General features: G+C 55.6%; 1 protein-coding gene and 1 non-coding gene across 8 annotated transcripts; both read left to right on the top strand.

Annotated features, from left to right (window-relative positions):
- The first annotated feature begins 518 nt into the window (after window positions 1–518).
- On the top strand, window positions 519–20476 carry FCSK (fucose kinase). Of its 7 annotated transcripts, XM_032424288.1 has the most exons (24): window positions 519–684; window positions 4975–5079; window positions 5626–5777; window positions 6584–6634; window positions 8597–8722; window positions 9061–9133; window positions 9543–9640; window positions 10048–10128; window positions 10808–10927; window positions 11084–11255; window positions 11642–11754; window positions 12409–12510; window positions 12623–12793; window positions 13272–13336; window positions 13761–14131; window positions 14758–14968; window positions 15156–15322; window positions 15413–15634; window positions 15970–16113; window positions 16276–16395; window positions 18227–18414; window positions 18502–18601; window positions 19131–19354; window positions 19534–19760. In XM_032424288.1, exons 2-24 carry the CDS (start codon window positions 4998–5000, stop codon window positions 19618–19620), a joined length of 3240 nt encoding a protein of 1079 aa, XP_032280179.1. In that variant the 5' UTR covers window positions 519–684; window positions 4975–4997; the 3' UTR covers window positions 19621–19760. The 7 variants fall into 7 exon arrangements, with proteins under 7 accessions (XP_032280179.1, XP_032280177.1, XP_032280178.1 ...); XM_032424286.1 differs by having other exon boundaries at window positions 18227–18601; window positions 19534–19639; XM_032424287.1 differs by lacking the exon at window positions 19534–19760 and having other exon boundaries at window positions 19131–19517.
- On the top strand, window positions 5324–5426 carry LOC116644787. The gene has a single exon (XR_004301823.1). It is a non-coding gene; the product is annotated as a U6 spliceosomal RNA (small nuclear RNA).
- Window positions 20477–20664: the final 188 nt, after the last annotated feature.

Here is a 20664-nt window from a genome sequence, read left to right as displayed (position 1 = left end):
ACTGTTCCCTATTGTACACACAGTTTTACTTCCTTGTTTCTAACTGCTGCATAGTATTCCATGGCATGGATGTACCCTAGAGAAAAGGTGTTTCCAATTTTTCGCTATTACAAACAATGCTGCCATTCACAACTTTTCCAAAAGCTCCGCAGATCCTCTTCCTACTGCAAAGTTGGAAAGTTTCTTCCGGAAGGACCCATGTAATGAAACCCGCGAAAGCACTAGCCAACTGTCAATCCAACAGTAGCCGCTTAGGCTCGGGCAACAGCTGTTGTTATCTATCCCCCCACCCCTCAATGGATTTTATTTTCTTCCGAGAAAAGCAGCTGCCCCAGGTCCAGGCTAAGGAGCTAAACAGAACCCCAAACGAGAAACCTCGAGTCCCAGAAAACGAGCTTGCGTCTCTAAGACGCATTCGTTCCTCTGGGAGTTGTAGTTTTGCTGGGCAACGGAGCCCCCTTCTATTCTCACTTCCTTTCTCCATCTGAACTCACGTGCCCTTTAGGAAAGCGCTGCCCTCACCAGATCTGCGTACCCGTGCAATAAAGAGCTCGGAGTTAGTTTTTTGGGGAGGACAAGCCAGGACCGACGGAGGGGTGAAACTACATTTCCCAGGGTGCGCCGCGAAGGGGCAAGCAGTCCCGCGTTAAAAAGCCGGCGGCGCCGAAAGCCCAGCTGAGGCAGGTACGTCGGTCCGTGCGGGTCCCTGCTTCGCGCACCTTAGTCCCTCCCACTGTTTTTCGGCCCAGGCACTCGGACCCGCAGGACCGAGCTGGGCCAGTGGCCTCCTCCCGGTTCCCGATAGGGAAGAGTGTTCGAGAACTCTGCCGGCGCCCCTGGGCGTCCACTGCTTGTAGGGGGAGTTTGCAGGTCCTGCTACCCTTTGGTCTGGGTCTTTTCAGTGGGAGCTCCGGGACCTGGCCAGTGCCAGGCACTTGGGGACGCCTGGGACGCGGGGGGAGCGGGGGGGGCGGGGGAGTGGGGGTGGATATGGGCCCCAGAGGCCCTTCAGCCCTGAGGCAGGTGGGGCTCTGGATGCCAGCACTGCTGACTTTGCTTTGAGGCCCTGTCTCCTGCCTTAGTTTACCCCATCTGGGCTCATCATTATGCACAAATCTCGATTACAGGGCGTTTGTATAATTTACAAAGTGATTTTACTGCCAGTCAACTTCTGTCTGTCTTTTTATTATCCAGAAGGCAAATCAGATCCCTTCATGAGCCTGGTTTTGTTTTTTTTTTGTACCTTTAAAGTTCTAAAATGCAAAATCCCTGCCACCATCGCTCTTCAAAAAGCATATATGAAGAGGTTTTATTATTTTATTCTGTCCCTGGCTGCCGTTCCCTATCCAATTTTGAGATGGGGAAAATTGGCCGAGGACATTAAACGTGGCCTCAGTAGATGAAGTGTTATTGAAAGTGGGCAGAATATTGGAATAGAGCTCTGTATTCTTTTCTAAGTTTTCTGTAAATGTCAGGTATGACAGGGCATAGACTGCAGGAGAGATGTCTTGTTCCGACAGGGTGATGAAGAACATGAACTTTGGTGTTGGACACACCTGGCCTGCCTGTACATCTGTGTACGACTTTGAGCAGACTCTTTCGTCTCTTTCAGCTAGTTTCCTTATCTATATCATGTGTGTGATAAGATCCAATTCAAAGGACTATTGCGTGAGTCATGTGAGCTGATTCTGCACTGCCATTGGTGTTGGTCCTGAAGAAAGCACTCCCTGAGCTTTAACCACCAGTATCGTTCCACCTTTTATGTTATCATAAAATACCCTTTTGGCTGATCTGGCAAGTCATACTGCTTTGCCTGGCTTGATTTCCCTAGACCTTCCCTGATTTTTTCATCTTTGGGGGCATCTTTGACCTGGAGAATATTTCAGAGCCTTTACTCCCACTGGCTTCAGGGTCAAGTTAAACTCTCCTGTTCCCTTTCCCTGTTGGAGAGAACTACCACTCATTGAGCGCCCGCTGTATGCCACATCGTTTCCATTTTATTTAATACTGGCAACAGTCCTGAGAGGTTGGTGTCTTTGGCTTGCAGAAGTTAGGTAACCCGTTCAAAACCACACATAGGGAGGCAGAGATGGGAACAGAGCCCTGAGGGCTGATTCTCAGCCTGGGACTGCTCTTCTGCCCTAAGTCTCTAGTAGGGTGCAGTCCAGATAGGCCTGCCCTCCTCCCTCTGGTCATGATCTGTCACCTGTCCATGTCTCCCAGTCACTATGCTGAGATCAAGACTGGGCTCAGATTTCCTGGGTCATTGGACCCTCCTTGGGACATTTTTTCCTTGCTCCCTTTCAGCACCTTTGCTTGGGATCAAATATCATTACCACCATCACCTGAATAAGAATTGGAGTGACCCAGCTCCCAGTCATGGCTGCAGCATCCATTAGCTTCTTTAAAGTGGAAATAATAATACTTAACCCTGCAGGGATGTTGTGAGGACGAAAAATCATAATGTCTTAATGGTGGGCCAGAGTGGTGAGCTCAGTCCCAGCGGCTGTTATCATTAACATTATCCTCATTTCATTATCATCTTGTATTTGTTTAGGCTTTATCATAATGGCTAATATACACTGAGCACTTTCCATATATTTACTCCTTTTGTTCTTTCCTTGTTCCCACAAAGTAGGTTCAGTGTAGTGGTTAAGAGAATGGACTCTGGAGAAAAGTGTCTGGTTCAAATTTGGTGGTGCTTCTTGCTCACTGTGTGACCTTGGGCAAGTTACTTAATCTCTCTGTGCCTCAGTTTCTTAATCTTTGAGGATAAAGATAGTACTTCCCTGACATGAAGTTAAAGGTTCTTACAGTGATTTTTTTTTTTCCTTTGAAGGTGCCAAGAGAGGGATGATATTATACTCCCCATTTTGGTTCAGGTCCTTGGAGAAGCAGAGACCAAGATGGGACTAAACTTGCAAGAGATTTATTGGGGAAGGGGGAAAAAGGGGAGGGAGCTAGCAGAGACAGGGAGAGCTATCAGGCTGCTGCCTATGAAGGAGCACCAGAAGGAAAGGGAGGGAGGGAAGGAGGGAGGGAGGGTAGGAAGGATGTTTGACTGCCTTGCAGTTCTGAGACAAATTTCTCTTGGGTTGATGGGAACTCCAGGAGCCAAGCTTGCCTGTCAGAGGATCCCCATCTTGCAGGAATGGGTCTGTGTTCATGTCCCTGCTGCACATGGAGTCATTGATTGGTTGGGAACAGTTGGTGGGAAGCGTGGCCTCCATGTGAATAAGCTGGGGGCATTTGTCAGTTATACTCTCTGCCACAGGAGGCCTGAGAGTGTTAGGGTGCTGGAGATCACAGTGAGTTTGTGGCCAAGCTGGAATCCCACAAGGCTCCTTTACTGGAAAGTCCAGATGGACATCCTGGGGAATACCTTTTTCCTCAGGTGGCTGGCCAAGATCTCTAGCTCAGATTTCCCTCCTGGGCTTAGCAGGGAACAGAGCAATTTCTGTTAGTGGTGGAGGCTCTCCCTGAAAGCTGGTGGGAGTGTGGGTGTTGCTAGGTGGTGGTGACTGTCAGCCCTAACCATAGGCTTGATGGCATCAGAGTCTGGTGTGAGAGATGCTGTTGCTGCTGGCTCTTAGTTGGAGCGTGGACTAACTACTGGACACACACTCTGGGCACCCCATCATCCCTCCCCATGCTGAGCTTTGGAAGTCAGAGAGAAGAAGAGGTGGGGGTGGGCTGCTTTGTAGGACAGCAGCCGGACCCCGGCCAGAGGTGGATGCCAGGGTACTTTTGAGGACTTGTCTACAGATGGTCTTGGGGGCTCTGGAGTCAGATTGATTTCCCATCTGGTAGGAGGTGAATGTTGAGGGGGATAGGAGAGGGCAAAGCCATAGCTTTGGCCCACTTTCCCCTCACTTGCTCAGAGTGCCCTAGAGGAAGATGACTGTCAGGTGGGTTGCAGCCCCCTTCTGGCTTGGAGCTTCTGGGAGGGGAGATCCCCTCTGAGGTCCCTGTAGTGGGCACTGTTGGCACCCTGCCTTATCCTTTTGAACAGGTGGTGCACCCCTCCCACAGCTGCTCCCTTCTCCAGGGAATTGCCCTTGGCTTCAGGATTAGAACCTCCCTCCCTCCCACCCCCCTAGCTCACAGCCAGTAACTGAATGAGGAGGGGCAGCCCTTTGCTTTAAGGTGGGACCCGCTGTCAACCCCACCTTGCTCCCCTCACTTCCTCTCCTGAGGAAATCACATGCATCCAGATTGAGAAAGTCAAAGATACACTTACATATAACCTAATGATCCCATACCTGGGTATACACTGGCAGAGATGAAGTCTTATGTTCACACTAAGCCTGCACGCAAATGTTTGTAGCAGCTCTAGTCATGATTCCCCAAACCTGGAAACTGCCCAGATGTCTTTTGATGGGTGGATGGAGAAACAGACCATGGATGCCAGTCCATGCAATGGGATACTGCTTGGCGAATAGAGAGAGAGAACTACTGATATGCACAACTTGGATGAGTCTCAAAGGCATTATGTTGAGTGAAAGAAGCCAATCTCAAAAGATTGCAGCCCACCTATAGCTACGGAGAACAGTGTGGTTGTCAGGGGTGAGGGATGGATGGTGAGGGATGGTGTGCCCAAAGGGATAGCATGCTGAAGTTGTTTTGGGCACGGAAAGTGGTGGTAGACACAAGAATCTCTACATGTGGGTTTTGGGTTTTTTTGTTTTTGGTTTTTTGGTTGTTTTTTTTTTTTTTGTCTTTTGAGTTTTTTTTAGAGAGGGAGGAGGAGGGGCAGAGGGAGAAAGAGAGAGAGAATCTTAAGCAGGGGCTCCATCTCACGACCCTGAGATCATGACCTGAGCCGAAATCAAGAGTTGGACACTTAACTGACCAAGCCACCCAGGTGCCCCTATACATGTGTTAAAATTAATAGAACTGTGTACCAGAAGGAATCAATTTTAGGGTAAGATAATTTTTTTCAAAAGTTCACGCACACCTTTATCTCTGCCTCAGGGAGCCCCTCAACTTTGGCCAGAATGGAGCAGCCCAAGGGGGTCGACTGGACAGTCATCATCCTGACATGCCAGTACAAGGATAGTGTCCACGTCTTCCAGAGAGGTAAGGGACCCTCCCTTCCCACTTTGCCTGTGACGTAGATTCCCCATCATAACCTTACAGCCCCACGAGCCAGGAAGACCTGGGTTCAAGCCCAGATTCTGCTTCTTTCTGGCCTTGTGACCCCAAGACACCTCATGTCATTTAATTGAGACTCAGTTTTTTTCATCTGTTAAATGAGACTGGTTGTACTTACCTCATAGAGTTGGGTGAAGATCTAACAAGCGATTCCATGAAAAGCTACTAAGTGCTTTGGCAGCTCAAATGCTGAAACTAGAACCACACAGAGAAGGTTAGCATGGCTTCTCTGCGGGGATGGCGTGCAAATTTGTGAAGCATTCCGTTTTTTTTTGTTTTTTTGTTTTTTACAAATATTGAATCATGACATTGTACAGCTGAAACAAATAGAATGTTATAGGTAATTATACCTCAATGAAAAAGAAGCTCCTGAGTCAAGGGAAAATAGGGACTCTCAGTAGATTTGCTCTAGATGCTTTGGACCAGGGTGGGGAGGCTGGGCGCCGGTCCCAGCTTATGTTCTGACCCCAGAGCTGGAGGTGCGCCAGAAGCGGGAGCAGATCCCGCCCGGGACGCTGTTACTGGCTGTGGAGGACCCTGAGACGCGTGTGGGCAGCGGGGGAGCCACCCTCAATGCCCTGCTGGTGGCTGCCGAACACCTGAGTGCCCGGGCAGGCTTCACGGTGAGTGCTCCCGGAGCGCCCTCCTCCAGCACACGTCCTGGTCAGAACAGCGATGGGGGCTTCCAGCAGATTGTCTCCAAGTCACCAGCTCTTTTGGGGTTCCGTCACCTGGCCAGTTCAGCATCTGGTATTAATTTCTGTACCTGTAGATTGGGCAGACTCATCAGGGTGGCGGGGTGGGGGTGGGGTAGGCGGGGCAGAAGTCAGGGCCAGACTTTCTAGTGGTTTTAGAACATCGGCGCCAGGATCTCCAAATTAGGCTTTCTGGCTTCTCTTGAAAACTTCCATCTTGCTCTCCTGGCCTCTCCTTCCCCCATGGCAACTGTTTGCTGGAACTGGGATAGAGCTGCCCGCTTGGTGCATCGCACAGGGGTCAGTGTTCCCACTGGGGCCACGCCCCCCCCCCCAGCCTCTTCACTCGGTCACCTTGCCCTCATGGCTCCCTGGCATAGGGAGTGAGGGTGGTCGCAGGGACGGAGGTGGCACTGGAAGGGGAGGCCACCACTCTGTAGTTTCTGTGGGGCTGACTTACCGTGAAGTCACCCAGCTAGCCCCACATTCTTGCCTATAGCTTCCCCTAAAATATAGGGGCGGAGAGGTGGTCCAGGTGGAGGGCCACTAGGCTCCCTTATCCAGGAGGGGCCAGGGCTGCCCCTTGCCTGCCTACGGCCATTGGTCCTGACTGTCTTTTCTTCCTTTCGTACCTGAGTGGATTTGTGTTGGGGTCTCTCCCTGGACAAGAGGAGAACATCCTTGGGTGCCATCTGCCCAGGCTTCTGTCCACAGGGCTCTTCCACATTTGACAGGTGGTGACATCTGATGTCCTGCACTCAGCCCGGATCCTCATCCTGCACATGGTTAGTAGAGGGCCATGCTGAAGGCTGGAACCATCAATCCTTGGGGTTAGATAGGTGTTCTATCTTTGTGTTTGTGCAAGGTGCTTATTGTGCAATCCAGAAGAATCAGAATCAGAATTGATCCAAGTGTCCAGAAGTAGGAAACAGGCTGAATATAAGCAGCAAAACTTTAGACAGTGATTTAAAAGTCCAGCTAACTGTATGCATTGGCCTGGAAAGAGACTTAACAGCTCTGTGACCTTGGACAAGTCACTTGACCCTTTCTTTCTAGGCCTTAGTTTCCTCAGCTGTAAAATGAGGATGGCAACAATTTCTACTTCATGTGGAAGTGTTGAATGATCCACGTAAATACCAAACCGGGGCCTGGCCTGGCTCACTCTGAGCATTCAGGGAATGTGTTTTCATTGTTTACTGGGAAGAGCCAGCCACACAAGTTTATATAAAATGATCTCAGCTTTTTTTTTAAAAAAGATTTTATTTATTTATTTGACAGAGACAGAGAGAGAACACGAGAAGGGGCAGCAGCAGACAGAGGGAGAGGGAGAAGCAGGCTCCCCGCTGAGCAGGGAGCCCGATGCGGGGCTCGATGCGGGGCTCGATCCCAGGACCCTGGGATCATGACCTGAGCCGAAGGCAGACGTTCAACCAACTGAGCCACCCAGGCGCACTCCTTGTTTAGATTTTTAAAAAAGTAGTCTCTTCACCCAACCTGGGGCTCTAATTTACAATCCAGAGATCAAGAGTCGCACACTCTACCAACTGAGCCAGCCAGGTGCCCTTTGTAATTGAAATTTTGGTTAAGATGAGTATAGATCCACATGCAAGAAATAATACAGAGAGAAGCCACTGCGAACTTTGCCCAGATTCCCCCAGTGGTAATATTTTCGAGAACTGTAGTATAACCACAGCTAGGGTATTGACATTGATATAATTCCCAATCTTTTCCCCTAGTTTTATTGTAGTTGTGTGTGTGTGTGTGTGTTAAGTTCTGTTGTCTCCACCCTCTCATAATCTCATTAAAAAATTAAAAATCTGAAACGATACAGCTCAAAATGAGGGCAATGGCTATTATCCCTGAGGAATTGTTTTCTTTTTGCAGATCTGCATTTTCTAATTTTTCACCATAATCATGTAATTGAAAACATTGTAAGAAAAAACTACGATGGGGCGCCTGGGTGGCTCAGTCAGTTAAGCATCTGCCTTCCCCTCAGGTCATGATCCCTGCTCAGGGGGGAGCCTGCTTCTCCCTCTCCCTCTGCTGCTCCCCCTGCTTGTGCTCTCTCTCTCAAATAAAAAAATTAATTAATTAAAAAAAAAAACAAGAAAACACACTTTAAGATTTTAAGTAATCTCAGGGCACCTGGGTGGCTCAGTTGGTTGGGCAGCTGCCTTCGGTTCAGGTCATAGTCCCAGGGCCCTGGGATCGAGCCCCACATCGGGCTCCCTGCTCTGCAGAGAGCCTGCTTCTCCCTCTCCCTCTGCCTGCCGCTCTGCCTACTTGTGCTCTCTCTCTCTCTCAAATAAATAAATAAAATCTTAAGAAAAAAAAAGGGGGCGCCTGGGTGGCTCAGTCGTTAGGCGTCAGCCTTTAGCTCAGGTCATGATCCCAGGGTCCTGGGATCGAGCCCCGCATCGGGCTCCCTGCTCAGTGGGAAGCGTGCTTCTCCCTCTCCCGCTCCCTCTGCTTGTGTTCCCTCTCTCACTGTGTCTCTCTCTGTCAAATAAATAAATAAAATCTTAAAAAAAAAAAAGATTTTAAGTAATCTCTACACCCAGTGTGTGGCTTGAACTCACAATCCTGATCAAGAGTCAAATGCTCCACTGACTGAGCCAGCCAGGAGCCTGAGAAAACACGTTTTAAGAGTCTTCTAGCTTGATGGCTTCCAGCCTTGTGCCACTGATAGGGTGTCCCGAGGCTCTCTGCCCTGAGGGTTCTTTCTCCTGTCCCCGCTCCCTCCCTAGGGCCGAGATTTCCCTTTTGATGACTGTGGCCGGGCCTTCACCTGCCTCCCCGTGGAGAACCCCCAGGCTCCGGTGGAGGCCGTGGTCTGCAACCTGGACTGCTTGCTGGACATCATGAGCCATCGGGTAAGGCTGGTGGTGACCATGGGGCCTCCTCCCAGAGAGAGACAGAGCTCTCCCTCTGCACGGCGGGCTCTGCAGTCCGCGCTGGTGCAGACAGGGGATGCCAGGAAGAACAGCTTCGGGGGTGCCCAGAGTTAGGGCTTCAGGAAGTTAGTGTGGGCCATGCCGGTGGAGAGGTGTGGCCCTCAAAGTAGAGGGAAGGACCAGCCTCAGCACCACAGGTCAGGGGAGGCCCCGTTACCGCAGCAGCCAGTCCTCCTGGACAGGCCACGACTGCGTTGTGTGGGAGCAGAGGGAGGGCCGGGCCAGGCCACCGGCTACAGGCTCTCTCTCCTCCACAGCTGGGCCCAGGCTCCCCACCAGGTGTGTGGGTTTGCAGCACCGACATGCTGCTATCTGTTCCTCCGAACCCAGGTGAGCCTGAGAAGGCTTGGGACTGCCTACCCGAGCCACAGCCAGAAACCTTTCTTCACTTGGTCTCTGGGACTGGCTTGCTGCCCTGTTCAGAAGGGAAACTGTAGGATGTGGAGCATGAAGCCCAGACCCAGAGGCCGGGCTTCCCTTCCCCCATCGGGCTTCTGTCTGCCTGGCTAGAGAATGGAGACACCCCGCCCTGCCCCTTCGGCCCTGCAGGGCTCTGTGGAAGAATTTTGGGAGGGCAGGTGTTGTCATTCTCCCAGAGGAATGTCCATTTGGCTTTGGAAACCATATTCCCTTTAAAGGTGTCTGGATGTCCCTGCCCTGAGCTCTTGCCTCCTCCTGGCTGGGGCCCCCTGCCTTGGGTTGGGGCCCTCAGGGAACCTCCTAACTGCCTGACTCACAGGGATCAGCTGGGACAACTTCCGGGGAGCCAGAGTGATTGCCCTTCCAGGGAGCACGGCCTATGCCCGGAACCATGGTGTTTACCTTACTGACTCCCAGGTAGTGCCCCTGGGACAGCGGTGTGGGCAGCCGAACCATCTGGGTTGGCCTCCTGGTCCTATGCTTGGGGAAGCCTCTCATCCTGGACTTTCTGGCATGGTCTGGATTTGGAGCAGTTCCCCTGCAAACAGCCCTTTTGCTCACTTCGTCTTTTGCCAAACACGAATCACGCACTGGCCACTGGCCGCGTGCTAGGTTCTGTGCTTGTGCTCGGGGCTGTGAAGACATTCAAAGCCTGCCCTCTGCCGTCGGGGGGTGGGAGTCTCCGGCGCTCGTGTCCCTGCGAGCACGCTGGGACCTGCCAGACTTCATCCTAGCTGTTCATTTGGAGAACACCTTGCCCTTCCCTCCTGACTGATCCTCTCTTGCTCCTTTCCCTAACTCTGTTTTCTCCCCGCTCCACATAGGGCTTCGTTTTGGACATTTACTACCGGGGCACGGAGGCAGAGATACAACGGTGTGCCAGGCCGGATGGGCGGGTGCCGCTGGTACAGCTGCCAGACCCACGCTGGGGGCTTTGGAGGCCTTCTGGGATGAGGAGGGGAGGGTTTGCCTTCCTGCTCAGGGCAGAGCTCCACTCCTTCCAGAAGATTCTGGGGTGGCCTAGAACCAGAAGCCGAGTAAGGTCTAGAACTGGCATTCAGGGGAGTCGGTAGAGCTAGAAGCTGAAGAAGGTGTGGCCTTGGGATTCAGGGTCTTGTCCCAAACCAGAAAGGCTAGAACCAGAATGTGGGGAATTTGGGGAATGCGGTTGGGAGGAAGTCTAGAATCTGACTTGGGGTATCCTTCTAGAACTGGAAGGAAGTCTAGAATCCAACTTGGGGGATCCTTCTAGAACGAAAGACAAGGATAGGACTGTTGGGTAAGGGTTTGGGACTGGACCTTGAGGAAGACAGGGAACTATTTTTTGTTCTCTATCTCTAGTTCAGGAAGGCCTGAAAATTGAGGGGGGTGTCAGAACGTCCCCGTTGAGTGTCCCTGAGTGGGAGCCACTCCCAATAAGCCTGGAGCTTGGGTGCTGGAGTGGTCCAGAGACAAAGTACCCTGCCTGGTATGGCAGCCAACCTTGCCTGGCCCATCTGCATGGGCCTTCCCATGCCCTTCCCAACTCAGGCCCAAGCCTGGCCCCAGCATCCCCACCCCCCGACCTGACCCTGACCTCTCCAGGTCTCCGGGGTCACCTTCTTCTCTGTGGAGACTGCCGAGCACCTCCTGGCCACCCATGTGAGCCCGCCCTTGGATGCCTGCACCTACATGGGCTTGGACTCTGGAGCCCGGCCAGTCCAGGTGACCGGGGGCGTGGGCTGGGGTCCCCAGGCCTTGGATAGAGGCCCTGACACTGGCAGCCTGGTTGGGTGGCCTTGGGCCAGTGTCTGGGAATGGGACTGCCCCAGCTCAACCTAGGAACCTTCCCAATAGCTGTGCTTCCTACCCCTGCCCCAGCTGTCTCTCTTTTTCGACATCCTGCTCTGCATGGCCCGGAATGTGAACAGGGAGAACTTCCTGGTGGGGCAGCCCCCGGAGATGGGGCAAGGTGACTCGGACGTCGTGGGTTATCTGCAGGCTGCCCGGGCTGAGCTGTGGAGGGAGCTTCGCGATCAGCCCCTCACCATGGGTGGGTACTGCCGCTTGGCTCTCTGGGGTGGGGAGACCACAGGAGTGAGGACCCCTAGGATGAGGCTGCTGCCTGCCTGGCCCCCTGGCTCCTGGACCAGGCAGGCCTAGTGCATGCCAGACAATGACCCCTCTCCTAGTCCAGAACCCATAACTCTCTTCCCTTCTTCCTTTGTCTCATTCCTGGGCTCCAGTCCCAGTCTTTCTACTTTCTAGCTGTGTGACTTGGACAGGTGGCTGAGCCTCCCTGGATCTCACCTTCCCCATGGGCACAGTGGGCTCATTGGCGTGCCTGCCTTCCCAGGGCCTCATTAAGAGTGTCTTCCGGTGGGAGACATCGGAGCTGTAGCAGGCACGGGGTTGGGGTCAGTCCTTGTATCTTTACAGCTTGTGTCCCCGACGGCAGCTACAGCTACATGACCAGCTCGGCCAGTGACTTCCTGTGCAGCCTCACGTTCCCAGGGGCTCCCAGGGCCCGGGTAGTGCACTCCCAGGTGGAGGTAAGGCCTGCCTGGAGGGAGGGCCGGCGGAAGTGCCTGGGGGTGCCTGCGGACAGGTGGGCTGGGGGCTCCCGGAAAGGGAAGGGATAGCCTGTGCTTGGAACAGAGCACCTACGCGTGTAGGCGTGATTGTTCTCATTGTTCACATGAGGCCCTGGAGGCTCAGAGAGGTTAAGTAGCTTGCTTCAAGCCACAGAGCCAATAGGTGGCCAAGTCGGGATTCTCCATCCGGGTCTGCCTGACTGAGAGACTAGAGAAGCCGCTCTCTGCGGGCTCTGCTTGGGGAGACAGGCACATTTGAGGTGATGGGCCAGGGTCAGTGCCATGGGCTGAGGAAGCGGGCAGGGAGAGTTCATAGGTGGCTCTCAGGGTGGCAGGGGTGGGGATTCCCGGGAGAGCTGTCATCTGGGGCGAGGGACCTCCGTCACTGAGTGCAGATTTGCTCTGGGGAGAACGCAGGCAGAACGTGCCACTGGGGGAGCAGCGTGAGCAAGGCGGGAGGGGAGCTGGTCTGCGGCTGGGGCCGGGACAGAGGGGGCTGGCTGGCCGTCAGGCTCGGGGAGCAGCAGGAATTCTGGCGGGGGCCTTGGACGCGGAGGGGGATTGGGCAGCCCCGGGCCCGGGGCCCTCGCGACCTCCCCCCTGGCTTCGCAGGAGCTGCAGCTCCTGGGCGCCGGGAGCTCTGTGGTCAGCTGCCTGCTGGAGGGCCCTGTCCAGCTGGGTGCTGGGAGCGTCTTGCAGCACTGCCACCTGCAGGTGAGGCCAGAGAGCAGGGCAGAGGGAGGGCAGGCCTCCAGGGGCCAGGGTCCTGGGTGCGCTGGGGGGGCACTAAGGGCTGTGCTAGGATGCCTGCCTTTTCTTCTTCCAGGGCCCCATTCACATCGGCCCTGGCTGCCTCGTGAGTGGCCTGGACACGGCGCAGTGCAAGGCCCTGCGTGGCTTGGAGCTGCATGACCTCGTCCTGCAGGGACACCACGTGCAGCTACACGGTGCTCCCGGCCGTGTCTTCACCCTCTTTGGCCGTCTGGACAGCTGGGAGGCAGGTGTCCACCCCTCCTTCCTCACCGCCCATCTTAAGGCTTTGGGGAGCCCCGAGGGTCCCAGCCTAGTGCCTATACCACTGCGAGTCTCTCTGAGGGACGGGGGGGGGGGGGGGGGGGGTGAGGAGGGTGTGGCTAGTAGTCTCAGCAGGCCTTTCCCTCCCTCCTTGTCCGCTCTGTGTGGCGGGCTGGCTGGGGATTTTTATGCCCATGTTGTAGGCCAGACACTGAGGTTCAGAGAGGGTGGTGACCTGCCTTGGACTGCAGAGCCAGTTACGGTGGGATGGGCCTAGAAGCAGGGTTCCGCTGCGAGTTCCCGGCACCTGGGCAGGAGCACTGAGGCTCCGGGGCTTGGTGCGGTGTTATAGAACTTGCTTGTGTATGTGCCCGTGTCTCTTCCTGTCCTCTCTGGCCTTAGGGTCCCTTACCCCTTCCTGTGGCCCCGGAGGCCCTGACTGCCTCCTCCTCTTCCCCCAGAGGCAGGGGACAGGAACATACCTCAACATGTCCTGGAGTGAATTCTTTCAGAAGACAGGTGTTCGGTAAGGTGGATGACCCCGATGGGCCTCCATAGGCCTAGGTGGCCAGGGGGGCTGCTTCTCTGCGGCTCACCCCTGCCGTTGCTCCTGCTCCTGAGGGCAGCACCCGGCCCCCCAACCATCTCGGGGGCCTGGGGTAGTTTTGGGCAGCCTGATTTGCCCCAGCATCTTCCCGGGCAACTCCAAATTCCTGGCTCTGCTCAGGCTTTGGGATTTGGTTCAGTGGTCTGGGAAAGGAGGCAAGGCAGCTGGGCCTCCCTCCCTGAGTTGTCCGCTTGGGCTGCCTCTGGAGGAGTTTGTCCTGTCCCCATGAATGAGCCAGCTCCCAGCTGACAGGCAGTCAGGGCTTGGTGACCAGGCAGGAGCCCTTGTTGCCCCGTCCTGCCCCCCACCCCCCGCCGGCTAATGTGCCTTTTCCCCACATCAGAGACTGGGATCTGTGGGATCCAGACACCACCCCTGCAGAGCGTTGCCTTCTTAGTGCCCGCCTCTTTCCCATGCTCCACCCGTTGAGGGCCTTGGGGCCCCAGGACTTGCTGTGGATGCTGGACCCCCAGGAGGATGGGGGCAAGGCCCTAAGGGCCTGGCGGACCTGTTGGCGTCTGTCCTGGGAGCAGCTGCAGCCGTGCCTGGACCGGGCTGCCACGCTGGCCTCCCGCCGGGACCTGTTCTTCCGCCAGGCCCTGCGGAAGGTGAGGCATGTGCTGGAGGCCCGGCAGGACCTCAGCCTGCGCCCGCTGATCCGTGCTGCTGTCCGAGAGGGCTGTCCTGGGCCCCTGCTGGCCACGCTGGACCACGGTGAGTGTGCTGGAGAGCCAGTCCCACCGTCACCTGCCCTCCCTGCCCTCTGAGTCATCAGTCTGAGGGCACTAGGGAGCCAGGAGACTTTAAAGCAGGGGAGGGATGCAGTGAAGTGTACTTGTAACTTTGCGGGAAGTTTCATCCCTGTCAGTGGGGAGTTTGGTGAGAGGCTGGGGCCTGGGGCTGAGCCTCAGGGTCCTGTGAGCATCGGCAGACCCTGCATGTTTTGCAGTGGGTTGGGAGGTCGTTGGCTCCATCTTGAGGCCCAGGCGCACTGGGTAGGGGCTCAGCCTTAGCCTCATGGGCAGCACCTCATTATCCCCATTTAAGCTGGTTGGTGGTGGGGCTGAGACTAAAACCCAGGTGGTTGGACCCTGGAGCCTGAGCTCGTAACTACTGTGGATATCCCGGGTGAGGGGTGAAGAGGCACATCTGGGATGGGGCTGATGAGAAGAACTCTTCCGGGCAGAGAAGCGGGGAACATTCATGGGCAAGGACACATCCTGGGCAAAAGTGAAGAGGTGTGAGGGACCTCTTGTTTGGGGATTGCCGAGTAGTATTCTGGGGCAGAGGGCATTGGGGGCAGGCCCCTTCCCCCACCACACTGACTCCTGGTCTCTCAGTTGCAGCTGGTGCGGGAGACCCTGGTGTGGCAGCCCGGGCTCTGGCCTGTGTGGCCGATGTCCTGTGCTGCATGGCAGAGGGCCAAGGAGGCTTACGGAGCGGGCCAGCTGCCAACCCTGGGTGGATGCGGCCCTTCTCGTACCTGGAGTGTGGAGACCTGGCGGGGGGTGTGCATGCGCTTGCCCAGGAGCGGGACAAGTGGCTGAGCAGGTGGGTGCTAATGATGTCAAAGCCTTTGCGAGGTCCCTGGCCATCCTTGGAGGTAGAAGCCCACGGAGAGGTAGGGGCGTCCTCCTACCCAGGGTAGGGTTACCCAGGGCAGTCAGGTCCCCAAGCGCAGGCAGTTCACCCCCAGCTTGGGGCTCCATGCCACCATCTCTCCCTTCCCTCTTGGCAGGCCAGCCTTGCTAGTGCGAGCTGCCCGCCACTACGAGGGAGCCGGGCAGATTCTCATCCGCCAGGCTGTGATGTCAGCCCGGCAGTTTGTGTCCACGGAGCCAGCAGAGCAGCCAGCTCCTGGACAGTGGGTGGTGGCTGAGTGCCCGGCTCGGGTGGATTTCTCAGGTGAGCCTTTGGGGGTGGGGGTGACGGTGGCCACCCCAGAGCTGGGCTGGCAGCCCTTGTGACCCACTTGGTCTTATCCAATTGCTGAAGGTGGCTGGAGTGACACGCCACCCCTTGCCTATGAGCTCGGTGGGGCAGTGCTGGGTCTGGCCGTGCGAGTGGATGGCCGCCGGCCCATCGGGGCCAGGGCACGCCGCATCCCAGAGCCCGAGCTGTGGCTGGCAGTGGGGCCTCGGCAGGACAAGATGGCCTTGAAGATAGTGTGCTGGAGCCTGGATGACCTGCGGGATTACTGCCAGCCCCATGCCCCAGGTCAGGGCACTTTGACATCTCCAGGTGGGGATGGCACTCGTGTCCAGCTGAGGGATGGGGGCAGAACCTTGGATACCCTGCAGGCCACAGAGGCCTGGCCTGAGGGTGAGCCGGTCTGCATCCTGCCTAGGTGCATATAGGCCCAGGAGGTAGGGCTGGCACATTTGCCTCTGCTGGGAGACCAGAGGCCCTTTCATGGTTTAGAGATGGGGCCTACAATACTGTTGGGCTTTTGTTCCCCGGGGAGCCTCATGCTGGGCTGGGCAGTAGTGGAGGTGGCTTGGGGTATCGGATTCTGCCCTTGGAGACCAAGTTCCTTGCTGGTCCCTCCACAGGGGCTCTGCTGAAGGCAACCTTCATCTGTGCGGGGATCGTGCATGTCGGCTCCAAGCTTTCGCTGCGAGAGCAGCTGCTGCATGCCTTCGGGGGAGGCTTCGAGCTGCACACCTGGTCGGAGCTGCCCCATGGTTCTGGTCTTGGTGAGCCGGTCCTGTCTCCCTGCTGCCCACCAACTGCATCCCCAACCTCCGGCCTCACCTCTGATCCCCCCCCGAGCCTCTGCCCAGCAGAGGGAGTGGGTGGGGCAGGACTGGGCTGGGCAGAGCTGTTTCATGGCTGTCTCCTTCCTCTGCACCCTGCAGGCACGAGCAGTATCCTGGCAGGCGCAGCCCTGGCTGCTGTGCAGAGGGCCGCGGGCCGGGCGGTGGGCACCGAGGCCCTGATCCATGCAGTGCTGCACCTGGAACAGGTGCTCACCACAGGTATGGGACTGCCCTGGGGCAGGCGGGAGGTCGTGGGCATTTCCCCGAGGCTCTGCAGGGGCTCCCTGGACTTGCAGACGGCCACATAACTGTACTACTCCTTAAAGTGGTTACAGTGTCCTTACCACTCTGACCCTTTCTGCTTGGTTTTCAACTTGAAATGTTTCAACCTCCAAGGGCCTAATGTTTTAGGAGCACCTACTAAGTGCCAGATTCTGTGCTGCAGTTTTCATGTGTCCTATTAGGTACCCGTTATACCAGGTGCTATTCCCCATGATTCTCTCCCCACATAGGGCTGTCCCTCAGGGTGGGGCTGGGCAGAGGTGGGTTTGGAATAGAGAATAGAACTTTTAGCTTGCCTTCTGGCCACTTGCCCCTCCCTTGGGCTGTGGTCATTTGTGCCCCCCACTACTATATGGGGTGTGTGCAGAGGGCCCAGTACATGGCTCTGATCATAATGGAATGTTACTAGCTCCTCCTCCACACCACTGTGGCCCCTTGGAATCCACAAGGGAGCGCAGCTGGAGGTTTGTCTGACCCCAGATCCTATGGAGCTCTGGTCACCTCAGGATGCAGGGCCTCACATGCATGACGCTGGGGAGGAAGCTGCTGCAAAGACAGATAGATGCCTGACTATGGCATCTCCTCCGGCCACTTTGTAGCCCCACCTCCTCCTTTCATTGCCGTGATTCACACCCCGGAATGGGTAGTCACTAGCAAGGAGGGGGAGGGGGCTTTTCACTTTCCTTCTGAGGTGTACCATTCAAATCCTTCATTTGGTCAATTGACAACGATTTATTAAGTATCCACTCTGTGTCGGGCCTTGGGGATAAAATGAGCAAATGAGCAAAAACGGGGTCCTTTCCCTCAGAAGTCCTATGGTCTATTGGAGACAGACCTTAATCAATAACCGCTGAAATGAACGTATAATTACAAGCTGTGCTGAGTGCTCTGAAGGAGGGGGTGCTGGTAGAGTTCTTGACATTCGGGGCCCAAAGCCAACCGCCTTGTCTTGGCTGTAAAGTTCCAGATGCTTCCTGTCATTGGCATTTTGTACTTCAATTCTTGCAGGCCCTTCCCCAGATATGGAAGGCCTATCTCAGAATTATCTCAAATAGTGTCGCTTTTTTTTTTTTAAAGATTTTATTTATTTATTTGACAGAGAGACACAGCGAGAGAGGGAACACAAGCAGGGGGAGTGGGAGAGGGAGAAGCAAGCTCCCTGCTGAGCGAGGAGCCTGATGTGGGGCTCGATCCCAGGACCCCGAGATCATGACCCGAGCCGAAGGCAGACGCCCAACGACTGAGCCACCCAGGTGCCCCTAAATAGTGTCACTTTTATATAGCTGCAAGAGGAAGAGATCCATACCGTTCATTGCTAAAGTAAGATGTGAACAAGCTCTTTCAAGTTCAATGAGAGATGCTGAAAAGCTGATTTCTAACATCAACACCCTTTATTAGAAAAGACAGGGTGCAGGGGCCTGTTAGGCTGCAGGGAAAGTCCTATGTCATCTCTCCTGGAGGGGAGAAGTTTACCGTTAGGGCTTACCCTTTGATGTGTTTTACCCCAATTCCATTTACAGTTAGGTCTGCAACTCAGGCCTTGTGAGTTCCAAGCTTGGCTCCAGAGTGAACCCCTTTCCCCTTGCTGGGCTTGTCCTGTTCCCAGGTCTGGGGGCAGAAGTTGCACAGCTCACCTGGCCCAGCCTGAGTTGGGGGAAGCTGTCTTCCCACACTGGTTCCTGCCAGGGGTGCAGGGCTGGGAGCCGGGGCTGGGAGCCAGAAGTTGAGCCAGATAGGCTCCAAAAGTGATGGGACCCTGGGCTTGCAGGAGGTGGCTGGCAGGACCAAGTGGGTGGCCTTATGCCTGGCATCAAGGTGGGGCGCTCCCGGGCTCAGCTGCCACTGAAGGTGGAGGTGGAGGAGATCACTGTGCCTGAGGGCTTTGTCCAGAAGCTCAGTGACCACCTGCTCCTCGTGTACACTGGCAAGACCCGGCTGGCACGGAATCTGCTGCAGGTGAGCCCTGGCCCCGGGACGAGGGAGGCAGGCAGATGGCTCAGCTGGGCCCAGATCCTTACTGCCTCCCTCCCGCCCCATCTGCAGGACGTGCTGAGGAGCTGGTATGCCCGGCTGCCTTCCGTCGTGCAGAACGCCCACAGCCTGGTGCAGCACACCGAGGAATGTGCTGAAGCCTTCCGCCAAGGTGAGGTGCTTCTTGCTGGGTCTCAGGGCATCAGGAGCGAGTACCTTGTTGCCTGTGGGTCTGAGGCCAGGACCCTTTGCAGGCTTGCCTCAGGCCCCATGTATGAGGCCCCTGGAGACAGAAACCTACTGTCTGTCCTCTGCAGGGTCTTACACTTAGGTGGGAGCTATATCTTAGGGTAACACTTGCACCATGAGGAAGGCCTCCAGCCCCACCGAGCAGGCAGCAGCCTGGGGAGGAGGCTCAGCCCCGTTGCTGAGCTCCAGCGTCAGTGGATCAGGCTTCCGTGTGTGCGGCCACAGTTGACTGAACACTGTATTGGGCCCCATGCAGCTGCTCTTTGCACTTCAGTCTTCAAACAGCCCTGTGTGTCGGGCTTCAGCACTCCTGTTTCCAGCCAGCACTGGACCTAGGTTTTTAACCATGACACTGGTTAAGTAGTGTCTCTTGGCACCTCATGTGGTCTACACATGGGTGTTGAAGGAATATCCTGGTTCAGGCAGGCCGCTCCCTTCTGCGCCCTCTCCAGGAAGCCTGCCTCTGCTGGGCCAGTGCCTGACCTCCTACTGGGAGCAAAAGAAGCTCATGGCTCCAGGCTGTGAGCCCCTGGCTGTGCGGCGTATGATGGATGTCCTGGCCCCCCACGTGCATGGCCAGAGCCTGGCAGGGGCAGGTGGAGGGGGTTTTCTCTATCTGTTGACCAAGGAGCCGCGGCAAAAAGAGGCTCTGGAGGCTGTCCTAGCCAAGACTGAGGTACCTGATGGTGTTGGGGGTGTGGTAATTGGTGGGGGACAGGAGCCCTCACTGTGGCCCACCACTAACCAGGGGCTACAGCTGCAAGTCCCCCTGACCACCTTGCAGCATGAGGTTTGTGGCCTGAGACTTGCCTAGAGCCTCCTGTCCTCTAAACACTTCCTGTTCTTTGCTCCTAGGGCCTCGGGAACTACAGTGTCCACCTGGTAGAAGTGGACACTCAGGGCCTGAGCCTGCAGCTGCTAGGGGGTGAGACCTCAACCTGATGCTCCTTCCCAGAAGGCTTGTCCCTCTGTAAGAGGAGAAAACCTGGAGCTACAGCAGCCCCACCTTTCCTTCCCCCATGGGAGTGTCAGCCTTCTACTCTCTACCCACCCCTTTGTGAACTGCTCCCAAAGGAAGCCAGCCAACGTGAGCTTGGGCCCAGCCCTTTCTGAAGCTTGGTGAAACAGATGGTGCCTGGGGAATAGGACTGTGACCTCCTGGTTGACTGTGGTCTAGGCCTAGCCTCTGCTCCATCTGGACACAGGCGAGTCCTAAGCTGAGTGTCCCATGTGGCCTTTACAGATCTCTGGCCCGCCTTGGGCCTTGGCCTCCTTACTCTCCATGAGGGCCTGGAAAAAGGATGACCAGCTTTAGCAGATGGCTGGGGTCCCTTGGTAAGGCCAACCCTGAAGAGGCTCTTTGAGGCATTTCCTGTGGCCTTCCTTAGAGGTCGGGCTTTTGCCTGAGAAGAGACTTCCTGTTCAACACTCGTTCCTAGGCTGACTTGATGGGGGAGGGGGAACAGGGGTGTGGGTCCCTACTCTTGTTTGTGGCCATGAGCCAATGTGGTCTTAGAGCAGTCACTGCTAATAGAGGCCTTAACCGTTAACACTACAGACTATGCCACATGACCCGCTGCCAATGGGCAATTGATTCTCAGGATTGCAACCTTCTTGGAATAAATGTGCTCTGCCCTTCCAGGTTGTTTTCATAAAGTTCTTTTTTGTTCTTGCCAGGAGTAATCCCTACTTGCCTTGGCACTGTGGGAAACTCCCCCTGGGATGATCCAGCTTCTGGTGCTAAGGGCCCGAGAGGGGGATGAGGATCCAGGATTAGATGAGGCTGAGGTGCATGCTTTCATGTGGGTCCTGACAGTGGTGTGCGCCCCTCTGGGTGTGGGAGGAGGCTGAGGCTTTAGGCTTTTGCCTTCACACTTCAGTGCAACTGGTGGACCTGTCTTGCCCTATAGCATCCAGCCCTCCCTGGAAACAGCATACTGGCATCTCTCCAAGGAGTGTCTTTATTCAGGGTGATCATAAACATCA

Source organism: Phoca vitulina, unplaced genomic scaffold, assembly GCF_004348235.1.
Source record: "Phoca vitulina isolate PV1807 unplaced genomic scaffold, GSC_HSeal_1.0 scaffold30, whole genome shotgun sequence".
Lineage (NCBI taxonomy): Eukaryota > Metazoa > Chordata > Mammalia > Carnivora > Phocidae > Phoca > Phoca vitulina.
Note: the sequence above shows the minus strand (reverse complement) of the source record. Positions and strands in the feature narration are given on the sequence as shown.